This window comes from Nothoprocta perdicaria, unplaced genomic scaffold (assembly GCF_003342845.1).
Source record: "Nothoprocta perdicaria isolate Ctin4 unplaced genomic scaffold, notPer1 scaffold_76, whole genome shotgun sequence".
NCBI classification, from domain to species: Eukaryota; Metazoa; Chordata; class Aves; order Tinamiformes; family Tinamidae; genus Nothoprocta; species Nothoprocta perdicaria.
The window spans coordinates 2,838,495-2,853,530 of NW_020456043.1; the positions used below are offsets into that span (position 1 = coordinate 2,838,495).

The 15,036-nt window shown below is 48.3% G+C and overlaps 1 protein-coding gene across 1 annotated transcript in view; it reads left to right on the forward strand.

Annotated features, from left to right (window-relative positions):
* Positions 1-15,036, forward strand: part of MDGA2 (MAM domain containing glycosylphosphatidylinositol anchor 2) — a 160,082-nt gene that overhangs the window by 123,352 nt on the left and 21,694 nt on the right. Inside the window, exon 11 of the mRNA XM_026051505.1 lies at positions 5,461-5,609. Coding sequence (XP_025907290.1) covers positions 5,461-5,609 — 149 coding nt within the window. The remainder of the gene's footprint in view (positions 1-5,460; positions 5,610-15,036) is intronic.

Below are 15,036 nucleotides of genomic sequence, written 5' to 3' on the forward strand. Positions count from 1 at the left end.
GAGCCCCGTCCCGCACCCGCTGAGCGGCAGTCCCGGCGCGGAGCCCTGTCCCGCACCCACTCAGCTGCGGGCCTGGGCGCTCCGCTGCCTCCGAGCAAACTACCCCTCTCCTGGGACCCGCTAGGTCGCTTGAGACGAGGAGGAAACTCTTAGAATTTATGTATTTAAGCGGTGCTCAAGTTTAATTATTGCATTGGTGCGAGCCAAACTGAGGAAAGCCTCAGCGTCAGTTGGGTGCCCAGGAGGAGCAGGCACCTCCTCCTCTGTTTTGGTAATAAAATTCCCCAAAACAGCAGCCTCATCCCCCTTCTTTGTGGGGTTTATTCRTCGCTGATACTCTCTGTTAGCATCAGTGCTACTCTGCGCTGCCCTTCAGCCCCATAGCCCTGCTGTGGGTTTCCCTTCTAGCTCTAGGCTGCGGAGCTCCAGGCTTGGCTTTGTGATCCCTCTCCCTCCTCATCCCAGCAGTAGTTTCCCGGCTGACTTGCTCCTGTGAGGATGAGCTGCCATGGCAGAGTTCTCCTTGGTTCTACGGATGGGGCCATGGGTGGCAATAACAGTGGTTTTTGGATTTGGAATGGGGCTCCAGACAGCACCAGTGCCCAGAATCCCTCRTTGGGAGGACCTGGTGGAGGCCACTTAACATTAGTCTGAGAGTTATGGCCAGGCAGGGCCTTAAAAGCCTGCACAGTCTGAACACACCAGGTAGTTGTAGAGCTTGAAAGATTTAAGGCTCAACACAAAGTGCCAAAAGGAAACTATAATGCCAAAGTAAGTGGCTTGAGGATGGTGGTGCTCATAAGCTGGGAAAGGGGAATTGCTGGCTGCATCGCCAGAGGGGGATATCAAAGAAATGAGCAAAGCTTTTATTTCGGTTAGAGGTAACTCGTGTGAAGAAAGAGACTCCTGTTAGGTCTTGATATGAAGCGGGTAGCATGTGAAATGTGGAGTGCTAGAAGGGAGCGTCAGTGGAGTCTCGTGGAGCCACTAAGTTGTATAAAAGAGCAAAGGACCCGCAGAGAGCCGAGAGGCTTGATGTGGGACTCAGAACAAGCTCTCAAGAAGAAGAGAGGAAGCCTATTTTATTAAAGCTGTTATGAAAGTCAAGGAAAACAGGCATGGAAGTCTGGTTCTGGTCCTTGAACAGGAAGAGTTTTCAATGGGATGAAGGCAAAAAGAAGATGAGTTCATTGCTAAACGCACTTTGGGCCAAAAAGTCTTAGGAAAGGGCTTTCCTAGATGCTGAAATGCGTTCCTGATACCCCTGGAATGCTGCAGTTTGGCCACCTGCCCGGGTATGCTCCAAAAGGCACAAAGCTCCAATGACGAGGCTTGTTTGGACCCACGGGCCGCCGTCGGTGCGACGYTTGGATCCAGAGTTGTGGCAGGATTGGGTTTGGGTCGGTAGGAGGGCCAGGAGGGAGAGGGAAGACACGAGTTGCCTTTCGCATATGCAGATAAGGAATAGAAAGTGCTTTATGAAAATCATTCATAAAATATATATATATCTTGTAATAAGATAGAGCGGAGTAGCAGGTAGCACTTCTCATAAATTCTGTATCTCTTGGAATTTTACACAGTTAAATATATTGTTTTGTTTATGCTTTATACCTGTTATGCATTTTAAAGGCAGAAAGTGTGGAGCTGAATTTGACAAAACGGGCGGCATTTGTAAATCTCTGGGTTTGTTTTATTTTTTCCCTAAACATTCATGGCTGCTATTATAACGTGCAAGGCACCCCGATCATGGCTTACACTGAGCAACTTGTCACGCGACATTGAGGTGCATATTTGCTGCCAACATGGAAGGGAGACTGCGAAGATGCTGCATTTGCAAACCATGCAGTGCCRAGCGCCTTAGCAGTGGATGTGGGGATGGGGAAGCAGGGACAGACCACACGAGGAGGTTCCTTGCGTGCTCCGTCTCCAGAAACCGCCTGCTCCAGTTGCTGCTGTTGGCTCCTGCGTCACGAGCCGGCASCAGCACCAAGCCGGGGCTCCGTCCGCTCCTCCTCGCCCGCCGGGACCATCGGGGAGGCARTGAGGCTGCTCGCTTGGGTGCCGCCGCGCGAGATCAGTGCGGTGTGTTTGCACTCATCATTTGCATTTGCAACACGTCTTCCTGATTCTTTTGTTGCTTTGGAAACCATATGTTGGCCACAGGATGGAAACAATTCCCTCAGACTTGTGTTTTCTTCTTTTCTTCTAAGTTTCTAAGGGGTAAACAGCTGAGAACCCGTAAGGATCTGCAGGAAGGTTCGGGTGGGCGGCAGAGGTGTTTCCCCACCAGGTACCACATCAGGGCCTGCTTACAAAGCTTCAGTGCGTTTCTTCTCGGGACAGTAGCTCAGCATCTTCCAGAATCCCACGGGCTACAGCGAGACGTGGCAGGATTTTACCAGCAGCACTGAGGTGTGGGCTTCGTGGTGGTTTGCTGCTTCCCGCCCGCTTGCCTGTTTCTCTGAGTCAGTTCCGTACGGGCTCTCCCACCACTCCTGGCCTCACGCTTGGAGCGGGACTTTCTTGAACGGGATATGGATATCCCTGAATGTGCTGCCTGGAGAGTCCAAGTGATCCGGCAGGCACCCACACAAGGGCTCCTAGGGGTGGTGGAAGGGCTCAGGACGGGTGCTGGGGGAGAGGAGCCKCTCGCTCCCTACCAGGCGGGACCCACAGGTGATCCTCCTGATCCAGCCCCCTGTTCGTTAGAAAGGAGCAATTAGCAGAATTAGCCCTGTAACGTGGTGACTCTATCGGGAAATAGCAACGCTCAGCACATCTGCTGTTGCATGGTTAATACAGCTGGGCTGCTGTCCCCCCTTTTGCACACTGGAGAACGTGGGGCGTGCTTAGGGCTTGGGCAGCTCGTGTTGGAGAAGCCCTTTCCCATTACACTGAAAACTATTTCTTCTTCAGAAACAGAGGTGCAGGCGCCAGTGCCGTTATGTACCATAGTGCAGGGCTTCCCTGTGCATCGGCGGCTCCTGGGGAGCTCCCGGCCGTGCTGCTGGTGCTTCCATGAATCCAGGGGGCTCGGCGGTGGTCGTGGTGGCCAGGGCCATCGGGATGGTTCTGYGACCTCCTGCACGGCCCCTTCTCCCACTGCTGCTCCTTCAATGGGGCTCGGGGTGGGTCCCCATGGGCAGCCTTGTTCTCCCAAAGTCCAGCTTTCCCACAGGGAAGCACCACCGGGAACAACCAGGAGTGAAGGAAGCCCACCTTGAACAATGCCCAACCAAGCACAGAAAGGAAAGAAAAGGGGAAAAAAATAAAAAAAGCACAAACCATGGAACCCAAACCAACATAAAATTCTGTTGTATGGAAGTATTTTTCAATTAGCAGTTCCGCATTATTAATTAAGTTTCCCTGGGCTTGTCCTACTTTCTCCTGTAAAACAGGTGGTTTCCTGCTCAGGTAAGGGGTTGTAGAAGCCAGGCAGCGGGATGTGAAGTGCCAGGCTGTGCAGCTGTGCCGGCACCTCCGGGTTTCTGCTTGTTCCTGGAAGCTCCAGAGCTGGTGATGAGGGTGGGGATGATGCTCCAGCAGCCACCAGTGGCCTTCACCTTCCGCCGGAGCCTGGGAGGGCTCTGCCGTGTCCTGGCCCACCGGGAGGGCACACTGGGGACAGTGTTGAGAGCTGCTACTCGCAGGGGATCTTGAAAGATGCAGCCTGTTGTGCTTCTCTGATTAATCACAGTCAAATCCTCTCATCAGTATTGCCTGAGATCCAGTATTGCATGCCTGAGTTCAGGGCTTTCATAGGAGTTAATGTGTCCGCATTTTAATTATAAATGTTCTGCAGTGATAGGGGACAGAGAGAGGTGCTTCCCTAAAATGTGCCTGTTTGTGCGGAGGGTTTTTCCTAAATCGGTGAAGGCTCCAAAAGCCGAAGGCTCGGGGAGGAAGGTTGCCTGTGTGCCTGTACAGGGACGTGGTGCAGCCGGAGCGTCTCCCACGTGCGGAGCAAAACCAGGGGGCTCCTCCTGAAGGAGGATGGGGTCCCGGGCCCGGGTGGGCTGTCCACGTGTCTGCTCACCCCTGTCCCTTCAAAGGGGACGTCTGCTTCTTTCGTGTCTGAAACACTGCCCAGCGTCCTCGGTGCTGCCCGAGTTTTCAAGTGAAGGACTTAATGCTGTGTTGTTAAATGTTCAGCGTTCCCACTCACACCAGCCAGCTCTCCTGTTAGCGTGGCCTCGCAATAATGCAGCACTTCGGGAGCCCTCATTATTTCGCGAAAGGTGGCTCTGCTGTTCGGTGCCCGTGTGTGGCGAGTGCCTAATTAGGGATGCCTCCTGCAGCCCCCGGAGGTGCCGTTCAGTCCATCGGCAGCGGCGCGGGGGGGATTACCATTTGCATCCAGCATGAGCTCTTCATTATTTCCACTGCACCTAAACAAAGAAACAAATCTTATCGACCACCTGTGCTTTTTTCCTTTCCTGCTTTATCCTGCATTTCGTTTCTAGAACAGCGGTGTTGCTTGGCTTCGTTTCCTCTCGGTGGTGTTTGCTCCTCGGCACCAGGGTATCTGCTCTGATGTGGCCCAGTCGCAGATGTGGCTTCCCTGGGAGCCTGGCCACGCTGTCCTCCCTGAAATGAAAGGGCTTCTCATCCTTCCCAAAGAAAAGGCCTGTGGGGGGGCACGTCCACGTGAACACTTGTCAGTAAACACAACAGTAAACACAACAAAACGCGCGTGTGCTCAAAGCTGGGCGCCCAAACCGCCTTTGTGTTCTGWGTTTGCAAAGCTCTGGGCTCTACARCTTCACAAAGCAGAAAACATTATTTGTTTCTGAGCATCAAACTTCACACCTGGGTCGTCTGAGAYGGGCAAATCTTGGGGCTGTCCTGGATCTAGGAAACTTCCAGGCAAACCGGCGTTGGTTCTTGTCCAACCAAAGGTTGTGACCATGTTGTGACCACACCATTAACCCTTGGGCCATCATCATCCTTGTCCTGAAAATCAGTGGTACTGTGCTGGAGGGTTTTTTCCTTTTTATTATTTTTTCCTTCCTCCTTTCTCACTCTTCCCCTCCTTTCCCCTCTTCTTGTTACCTTTCCGGTGATTGAAGGCCAGAGCGGGTGGGTGTGTTGGTTGATTTTAAAGTTCTGCTCTTGTTTTCCCAGCTCTCCAGAGTCTCCCTGTGCAGGCCGGACTGCTATGGATGCTGAGAGAGGAGGCAGGGCAGGGGGTTTCTGCTTCAGGAGAGACAAGTTGGATCTCGCCTTTGTTCCCCTCTCGGGATGGAAACTGGGGCTACAAACATCTTCCCCAAATGCACCTGTTAAAACTCATTTCAGGCCACTCCTGAAGCTCACGAAAGCGGGGCAACGTTGAGCCTTAGGGGTGATGCGCTTTAGAAAGGATCATAACGCAGAGTGCAGAGCTCCCTCCTGCAGCGCTCGTGCTGTGTCCCGGTGTCTGCCCCGCGCTGACGGCCTCTCCCCGTGCCCTTCCCGCAGGCAAGGCCTACGCTCCCGAGTTCTACTACGACACCTACAACCCGCTGTGGCAGAACAGGCCCCGCGTCTACTCGTACAGCCTGCAGTGGACGCAGATGAACCCCGGCGCCGTGGACCGCATCCTGGCCTACCGCCTAGGCATCCGGCAGGTGAGCGGCGCCCGCGCCGGCGAGGTCTGCTCTCATCACCGCTAATAATATAGGAAGCAACGCTAATAACACAGCARTCCACACTAAATCACCAGTTTTTCCATTTTTAACACAGTTGCCACACGTTTTGAGTTTTAAGGTGAAAGAGCCAGTCTGCACCGTTGCATAAACTCAAATTAAAAGCAGCTGCTCTGCTTGTTCCCCTTCACGAGGGAAAGGAAAGGTTTATTTGCAGTTCTTCCAAGTCTGGACAGACACTGAAACGGGTTGCAGAGAGAGGTTTTTCTGCCACTTGACCCGTGAGAAACCGCTTTGTGGTGTTTTACACCCTACCCTTGAGCTGGCCTCGCCCTAAGACAAAATCCTGGAATTGCTTGGTTTGGAACTGACTTCTTTGGCTATTCAGGACCCGAAATAATCCTTGGTGCAGAGTGAATGTGGATGAGGGGCAAGATCCTTGAAGTAATATCTATCCAAATATATTTATATATATATAATATATGTATATATTTTAATCACAGAGCACAGAAGGTACTTCGTCCTACACGTTTCCTACAAGGATGAGCTTCGTAAGCTGCAAGGCAAATGCCCCATGTGGTTTTGCAGCCCTTTGTGGATGTCCCTGGGGGCAGCAGTGGGTCAGGCTGGGCTGTTTGGGGGCGATTCCAGGGAAAACCCCAACAGGCGCGCGCATGGGGGGCTGGCAGCGAGGGGCTGGCAGCGAGGGGCTGCCCCACGCGCCGGCGTCCCATGCTCGGGTCTGGACTCTGCCCGAATCGAGCGAAACTGCAATGAAAATTGGGCAATTTTAATAAATGTTTATGCAACAGTTTGCATCGTTGGGCACAAATCAGCCCTGTTATTCTCTAGTACACAAGAGGAATTATTAAAGTAAAAAAAAGAGATAAGCAAAAGAATATATAATGAGATTAGGTACAATTTTATTAGGATTTTTAGCTTCTTTTTTTTCCATTTAATTTTCATTTACTCTTATCCACTTGCRGAGCTTCAAAATGGTAGCACCTTCCTGTAAGGTCACCACGAGCAGTCCCACCAGCACCCGGTCCTTTGGTCTGTGTGTTGCTCCCTGTAAAGCCCGGGTGACTTGGGGGCTGTGGGGACGCCGTGCGGATGCTCCCCGGGAACCAAGACCATAAACAAAATTCTGATTTTCTTTGCTGGTCCCTCTTACCAGCAGGCTGCCCTTGGAAATGTTTGTGCTTAYGTAAATTATTTAATTTGGCAGCGCATTTTTTTGCTGTCTTTGTTGGGGTTGCTGTTGATGTTTCTCATCCCTATTAAGAGAATTTGGGGAAAAAGGATGGAAAGTAAACTCCTGGATCTCTGTGTGAGTCCCAAAGGAATGAGCTGGAATTTAGAGCACTTTTTGCTTAAGCCCGACCTTTCTCCTGTTATCCTCTTCTGGGAAGGCTGCTTCTTGTTAAGACATCTCCAGAGACCCTTTTTGCTGTATTTTTTCCTGACAACATCTCTGCAGCCTCTTCTGCAGGACCATGTCTGTGCAGGGGGCTGCTCTGATTTTCTGAATATTCCTGGCCAGTTGCTACCAGAATGCACCTAAGCAGGAAGGTGCATCCCCAAAGTCCTGTGCATTTCTGTCGGGTCTTGCTTCTTCTCACACAGCCCTCACGGGCGTTAAAATAGAGACATATCTTATTCTAACCCCAGGGTGGTTTAATGGTAGGAAGCCATGACACGGAAGAAACTTGTTTAGGAGGGAGGAGGGAATCAAGTAAAGGAGAAATCATGTATTTTTTAATTTTTTTTTTATCGATAAAGAGAAAATGGGAATGGGTGAATGGAAATTATGTATTAACCGATTTTAAAATGAAAACCACATACAAAAAAACTATTTCCCTGAGCAGCCTCAAGGCCCCCAGCTGATAGGTAATAACCGGGCCGATGTCCCTCTGTGAGGATCACGGTGCTGTCCCGCAGCGCGAGCTCCTGCAAGGGCACGGGCCGCTGCAAGCTGGAGGTTTTCCTGTAAAGAACATGCGGGAGGGAACGGTGCTAACAAACATCGGAAATTGCATTCATAGCCATTCAAAAATGAGTGCTCATATCTGCAGTTACTAATTTTCAGRAAGAAAAATGTGTAAGGATTGGCAAGGCTAATTCAAATGGACCTTGGAATGTTTCTAATATTGTTTTCATGAAAAGCTTGAAGCAYTCTTCAGCAGCGGTAGCAGTAATAAGCCACCGTTCCTCTCAGCATGGATGCCCTTTTGGAAGCTGAAATAACAATTTCTTTTTTTCCTGTTAGAAATAGATGGTTTGGCAAAAACAAGTGAGTACAACATGCAAAGTCTCATCTCTTATTGATTTTTATTGAGTGTGATAACTAGAATTAGGGAAGCAGTGGTTCTGTGTTACAATTTTCAGCTGGTAATATTGATGCACATTATGGTTATTCCTCATGGGATGGAGGCCTGGCTCTCGAGCTAGCAAGCCAAAGGTGGTCATTTGAGATCTATAACAATTTTTTTATTGTCTTTTTAAAGTGGTTACAAATAATCTATTTTCAGATAGCTTCTGCAAAGGCTTATACTTATTTAAAAAAAAAAMMATTAAACTGATGACATCTTCCACCTGTTAGAGCAGAACTGTTGCTCTGTTAGTCGTTCAGAAGTCAAGAAATCCAGAGCTAGAGGTTGCACAGCATCAGCTGTTGTGCCAGGTCTGCGTACAAGTGAAGTAGTTCATCTACGTTGAAGGTAACGGGATGCAAACATCCGTACCATTTCACTACCACTCTTAATACCCAATTTAAATTAAACTAATGTGATTTATTAAGAGGGCAGGACACGTGTGACCTGCTGCCTGTGGTCGCAGCCTCGTGGTCCGTGCGGCAGCATAGCCTGGTGCTTCCATTGCCCTCTGCACGTCAGGAGCATCTGCCCTCACCCAGCCCCACCGAGGCTCCATCCCCCATGGTGACCTCAGCCTGCGCATGAGGGTTGCCCTTCATTTTCATTTATTCTGTCTCAGCAGAAAAGTCTGCAGGAGGGGGTTACTGCTGGCAAGCCTAGCGCGTGAGTCAAACCTTGGGAAAGGGGCTGGGGAAAATGCAGTGAATTGCAGAGCAATTTAGGGAGAGAAATGACTAAAATGAGAGGGATTTATTGGAGCAAACGTGTTTGTTTCTGAGTTTATTTAAGCCCTCCCGTTGGTGGAGGCCYTGCCTGCGAGAGGGGCAGCTCCGTGGCCACACAGCCGCGTCTGTCATCGTGCTCCACGTGCACCATCCTGCTCCCGGCAAGGGCAGGGTTTCACCTAAAGGGTTGATTTGGGCATTAGGTTTAATAATAATCTTTACTAAGACGAGTTTAGCTCTTGCTAAAGGGCTGCCTTTGCAATAGGAGCAGCTGAGCACAAGAATGACGGGCTGTGCGCTGTCCTGACTGCTCGTCCATCTCCTTGCTCTCCAGCTGCCCCACGAATGCAAAATGAAAACTGGACGTGCCTAAAAATATTTTGCATTATCCTGCATTTATTTTTAATATAACTTTCTGCAATGCAAGAGTAAGTGAAAGAAGATCTGTAAATGACTGCAATGGTTTTGTTGGTAGCAGTGGTTTCATATAAGGTTGTGCGGAAGTTCAGAAGTATTATAAAGCACTTGCAAAAGTAAAAATAGTGARATAAGGTGATAAAACTTCAAAAAAATGAATATGCACATAAAAACCATGGCACTAAATTATAACGTATATCCTTAGGCAAATGTATGACAATAAGAATGGTGTGTCTAGCTTTACAAAATAATAAAATGAAGCATAAATAACTGCAGCTATAACTTAAATATTAGTAAAGGCAGTCTTGCCTCTAGGTAGCTCTTAAGCTAACAGCTTAGCTTGCAGAAAGGCTCCGCTTCTCAAATGGCCCCTGCATCTCCATAAAGTCTTTGTGCCCCATCCGTGTGTCCGTCTGGGGCTGGGATGGACCCTGCCCTCTCCAGGGCTTTTGTAGGTGTCTTTCCTGTATTTGGATGTTCACCAAAAGCAGGATTTTAGCCCACATATCCCGAATCCCAYGKGCTTGCTAACGGCTTGGGAATCTGGTACTGGGCACRGTTTCTCAGTCACCAGAAATGTTGTCCTCGCTSGAACAGAAATATTTAAAATCAAGARAGAATTTCWTGTAAAAGATGTTTTTCTTWAAAWAATGCAGTGCTGTTAAGAYTGTTTCAATTATRCAGTGATGTATTGTCTCTATGCATCCAGCTGAGGCCAGGAAGGATACCTCTATATAGGATAGAATCCTATTAGATACAGCATATATAGGATAATGTTATATTTAAATAAAGAAAATGTGTAAATTGCAGTTGCAGTTTGGAGAAAGGTGATTACCCTTTCCAAAAATTCAGATTGACAATTGCCTTAAAAACAGATTTCCACAAGCTGCTATGGGAGGGAAGGGCACAACTATCTTAAAATATGTTAGCCAGTGTGGACTAAATAAGCACTTTGCTCAGACTAGAAGTCTCTGCATGAGAGCAGTTTGTCCCTCAAGACGACGGTTGCGGCAGTTCTTTTGTTGTTAGAGAATTCTTTATCCTCCGAGGCAGACATATATTTTAATTGACTGCAGACCATATTGCCGCTCAAGAGGCGAATCAGTGCTGCACCGCGACGCCTCTGTGCTTTGAGCTGATTTAGAGCAACACATTTCCATCCGGAGAACTTCATTAAAAGTCTAGTGCCTATTTCCTTTCCTCTCATGTGCAGTAATTGTCTTAAGTATTTAAGAAATGGTTTGCTGGAGCATTCGTGTCTTGACAGTTGAGCAGTGATTTGGGGGCAAATAAAAATCATTCTTAAAAGCGTCTGCAAAATCAGGAGCTTCATTTTTGGTGGAAACACATGTTGGCATCAGGCATTTGTCATATTGCATTAATACTTGCTGATATATTTATGTAGAGATTTGTGAACGGTGCTGAAAATGCAGACCTGTTTTTCCAGTTCATTTGCAAGGCAACCTAGCTGGTTTGCACTGTTGGGTGAGTATCGAGGCTCCAGYGCTGTGCTCCACAGGGCTTGGTGTTGTCCTCTTCATTGCAGCCACGTTCATCAGTTTCTCACTCCGTTATTAGTGCATATGGGGGGAGAAAAAGGTTATTTGTAAATAGCTTTCAGAAATGGCACAAGAAGGGGTTAGTTCACTAGTGACAGGGATGCTCCAAGTGGAACTCAGGATTTATCCAGAGAAAGTTGGAGCCGTTTGGGATGTGCACCGATGTCRGCATCACTGAAATGCAGCACGTGTCTCGGGCCAGCTTCTTAATGACAGGAAAATCACTGCTGTTTTGAGTATCACACGTTTAATTTAGACAGAGGAGCTAAGTCTTTGCATCATGTTGATGGTGGTTCTGTTCATCTGTCTGCTGCAGAGGAACCCGCTGCTTCAAGGTGTGAGCCCAAGTCCATGTGGTTTCCCTCTGTGCAAACTTCCAACAGGCCTTGTCATGTTTCACTGGAGGCAAAAAAAGTCTCTTAAAATTATTCCTTAGATGGATGAAACCCTGAAGAACTGTTTTGGTGAGGTGCAACACTGCRAAGGAGGAGAAAACCTGCCCTAGTCAGGGGCAGCTTTGTTCAATCTCTGCACCTGGTATATTCCCATATTCTCCCCTGAATTGGGAAGCAGCCAATTCTCAGTCTCAGAATGGGTTCTCTTGGTTTATGTCACATATTAGCCTTACTCTRAAGAGTAAGAACAATTATTTACTTGGATACAGCCATCAACAACCTTCAAGGCTGTGATTGATTCTAGTCCGTACATCGGAGAAGTCCTCGTTGTGACCTCTGCTAAAAACAAAAATAATGGAGCTATTCTTAGTTTACGGGTGTTTCTGCTGTTTCAATTAGACTGTGAAATTGTCCCTGTACTTGAAGGACTTGCCACGATGCCTCCTTTAAATAAGCGAGACGCAGAGGGATTTGCTAAGGACTCCGGCGGGCGAGCTGCCCTGGCCCAGCTCGCGGGGACTGAGCGCTGTCCCTTTGACACAAGAGAGGCAAGAGCCGGGGTTTGTTCTGCTTGGGCAACAAGAAATTCCCTGGATTCTGAAGCTGCCCAGAGCCATAGGGCGCTTCTTGGTGCAGTTTTGAGACCTTCCTCATCAAGGTGAGTGCTCAGAGCCCTGAGTGCCTCTTTCTCTCAAAAGAGAACACTTTCCACACTATATTTGCTCAAAAACGCTTTTTTGCRAGGTGGTTTGACAGCACGAGGGGCCTGGGGTTTCTGGGAATCCTTCCTGTGCCGCTGTGATAGCTGTCRCTGATGGAGAAGACACCTCCAGCTGTGCAGTTGTGCATCCTTGTGCAGAGGCCCAGCCCTTGACCGTCACCCCGGGCCRTGAAGCGGGGATGTCACTGGCCGTGGCTGGCGCTTCCATCGCCCCCCCACTGCTTTTTTAGTAATTATTTTCCCTGTAGCAGATGGAGCTGCAGCCGGAGCCTCTGCAGCAAGGAGGGCCTTGCAGAAGTGAAGCGAAGCCAGGCTTCATCTGTGCCAAAGCAGGGCGGAACTCGCTCCGACAGGTCAGTCACGCAYCTTCTGCCTGCGGCTGCGGGAGACGGGATCGTGCGTGCCAGGGCAAGGGCAGAAAAACTGGAGACCAGGGGGATCAGGGCTGCACATAACTGCCGGGGGGGATTTGTATGCTTACAAAGCTTAGCTTTGCTAAGCTGCAGAGGAAGAGCCCAGGCGCAGCCTCCCGCATGGGGGTCCCTCTTTGCACCCTGGGCACAGGCAGCAGAGGACTCCAACTCTTTGCACTGATCTCTCATTACAGGCAGAACGAGAAGTGCTTTTTTGGGGGGKTTAAATTTCAGTTTTGGACTTGTCTCCAAGACAAGACACAGGCAGTTCCGGATATTGGTATTCCAAGCATCCCTGCTCACCAGCATCCCTGGTGAGTCTCTCAAGGTGGCCAGCCTCCACTGGCCGGTTTCGTTAAACATTCAGTCCTAAAGTGGAGCTCGGGCACAGGAGGGAGTCTGGAGCTCATGAAATAAATTAGCAAGCGCGCCCAGCACCTCACACGTCAGGAGGAAGCAGCAGTGAAGCCGGCGTTTGTGCTAAAAGGCCATCAAGCCCTTAAGCACGAGTTTCCTTGACATTTCTTAACACGCTTTCAAAGCRCATGCAGGTGCTCCCTTCCAGCACGGGGTGTCTGCAGACGTTGCGGGGCTCCCCTGCGGCTCCGCGGGCGGCTCKGAGCCTGCTGGGTTATTCTGCGTGGGGGCAGCGTGTTCTGCCTCGCACTTAACACGGTTCTGGCCTGCACCTGCCCTGTGTTTTGATCTTACTCTGACAAAAGTGACGTCTGCCCTTTCCTGGATTAGCATGTCCTGCCCTGCTTTTAAAACTTTACATATAGTATATATTTAAGGAGGATTTAACTGAAAGATCATCTGGTTTTCTGCTTTTGCATAATATCTTCTCYTAAATTGCTCCCATTTTGTGTTTTTTTTCTTTTTTTTTCTGTCTTTCTGTCTTTCCTTTCCTCCTAAATAGCTGTCAGTACATTTAGATTGTGGACAGATGTTTCTGGCATTCGAACCACTCATCCTTAAGCTTGTAACCCCTAAAACCTGCTTTTATAGCAGTCTGCATCTTTGGAGTCCAAGCTCGTAATTACTAAAGAGTCCAGGACTTCTAGTTTCTTAAAAATAAATAAAAATTTTTWAAAAAAAGACAATAATTTTGGATGCATTTCTCTATATCAAATGAAAAAATATACAATTACAAAATAAGTGAACTGAATAGTGTGGACATATATAGGGAATGAATAATCACCAATAAAAGCCTCTAGGAAGCAAGTCTGTTCCCTGTGGGAGGTTGTTTTGGGGGATTAGCCGTTAGCTCGTGGCAGGAGCCCACTGCTCTTGCATCTGGGCGCGCAGGACATCTGGCCTTGCTCTTTGGGCCTGACCTGCAGGTGTTTGTCACTGCGGGTGGTGGCAGGGCTGCCGCCGTCCTCGGGAAGGAGCCGCCTGCCTCTCGCGCTCTGCGTTTGCAGCCCGCGGTGCCCGCGGTCCGGCTGGGCTGGAGAAGCGTCCGCAGGAGCAACGAGGCCCCATCCCTGCGGGAGCTTCCCCTCGAGGAGAACARATGTCTGGCCGTGCGCTAACCAAGCCTTGGTAAAAAGAAATCCCTTTTTTAAGGGAAAATAAATTGGCGTTGTCGTTGTAAATTTGCCCCAAGTGACTTTAAATAACACCGCAGATTTTTACCGGGGTTAGACAATAGATTAATTTACGCTGCAGCAATCTGTCATTAATTAAAGAGATGCTTGTCTGACTCTGAATCAAGGAAAAAAAATTGTGGTGGGGATCAATAGGCCGAGAATAATGGACTAAGGATGTGGGGTTTTTTTTTTTATAAACATAAATTTGCATATAGGCAATCAATGTGGAATCATCCCATAGGATTAATTTCTCGAGAAATCTATAGGTTAGAGTTTTTTGGAGAATGTAGTGTTGATTATACGAGAGCAGGCAGAGAGTGAATGTCCCTTTGCTGGCAGGAACGAGCAGATAGTTTYGGCCTTCTGCGATAAAACGTTTCTGCGCCTGCAGAGTGGGATCTTTCCCTTTCACTGATGTCTTGGAAATGCCTTTTGCTTCTCTCTTAGCTTTAGAAAAGACAGATTTTAAGGTAAGGAGGAAAAAATGAATAGTCCCTGTGAAGCCAGCTATGCTCTGGATTGACTAAACTTAGATATGATCTTTTAAATTAATTATAGGTTAGATGCACGATCATGATAATCAAGTGCACTTAGAGCTAATGTGTTTTTTTTCTCAGTGCTTTGTAAGTATTCACTAACYGTTAGAAAAACATTCAGCCGGGTCAAAGCAAATTTCCAAAGTGTATTTTGTCCTTTTTGTGTAAGGAAATCTGGTTGGGTTGTAAGACTCCTGCTCCTTCAAAAATTCYCTTTCAAAAACTCATCTCAGCGCTTTCTCGGTCATTGCAGAAAACAATCTCATCTTTTAGTGCAAAAAGTCAAACAGTATTCTCTGGATTTCTCTATTTCTCTTACTAAACTAGTAAAAGGGATGGGTGTAATTATGCGGGGCAATATATAGTTCACTTTGGGCGTGTAGTCAGTAGTTCTTCACCATGGAGGCTGCTTGTTAGAATTAGGCCTGTGTTCTACCCTGACAATTTCACTGAAAAACAAAGAAGAGTTAAAATTTACTGCAAGGAACAAACAGCAATAGCTGCAGGAGAAAATGAAATCAGGAATTTCTCYGCTTGAGCTATCAGTCACCTTCGTTATGCCTGTGGAGCAGTTCCTGTTCGATTGTACTGTCGGTTAGGAACTGCTCTTGTAGAATATAAAAAATAGACCCTAGGTGTCTGGGGGTGAGTTGGTTGGTTGGGCATTTTTTGTGGG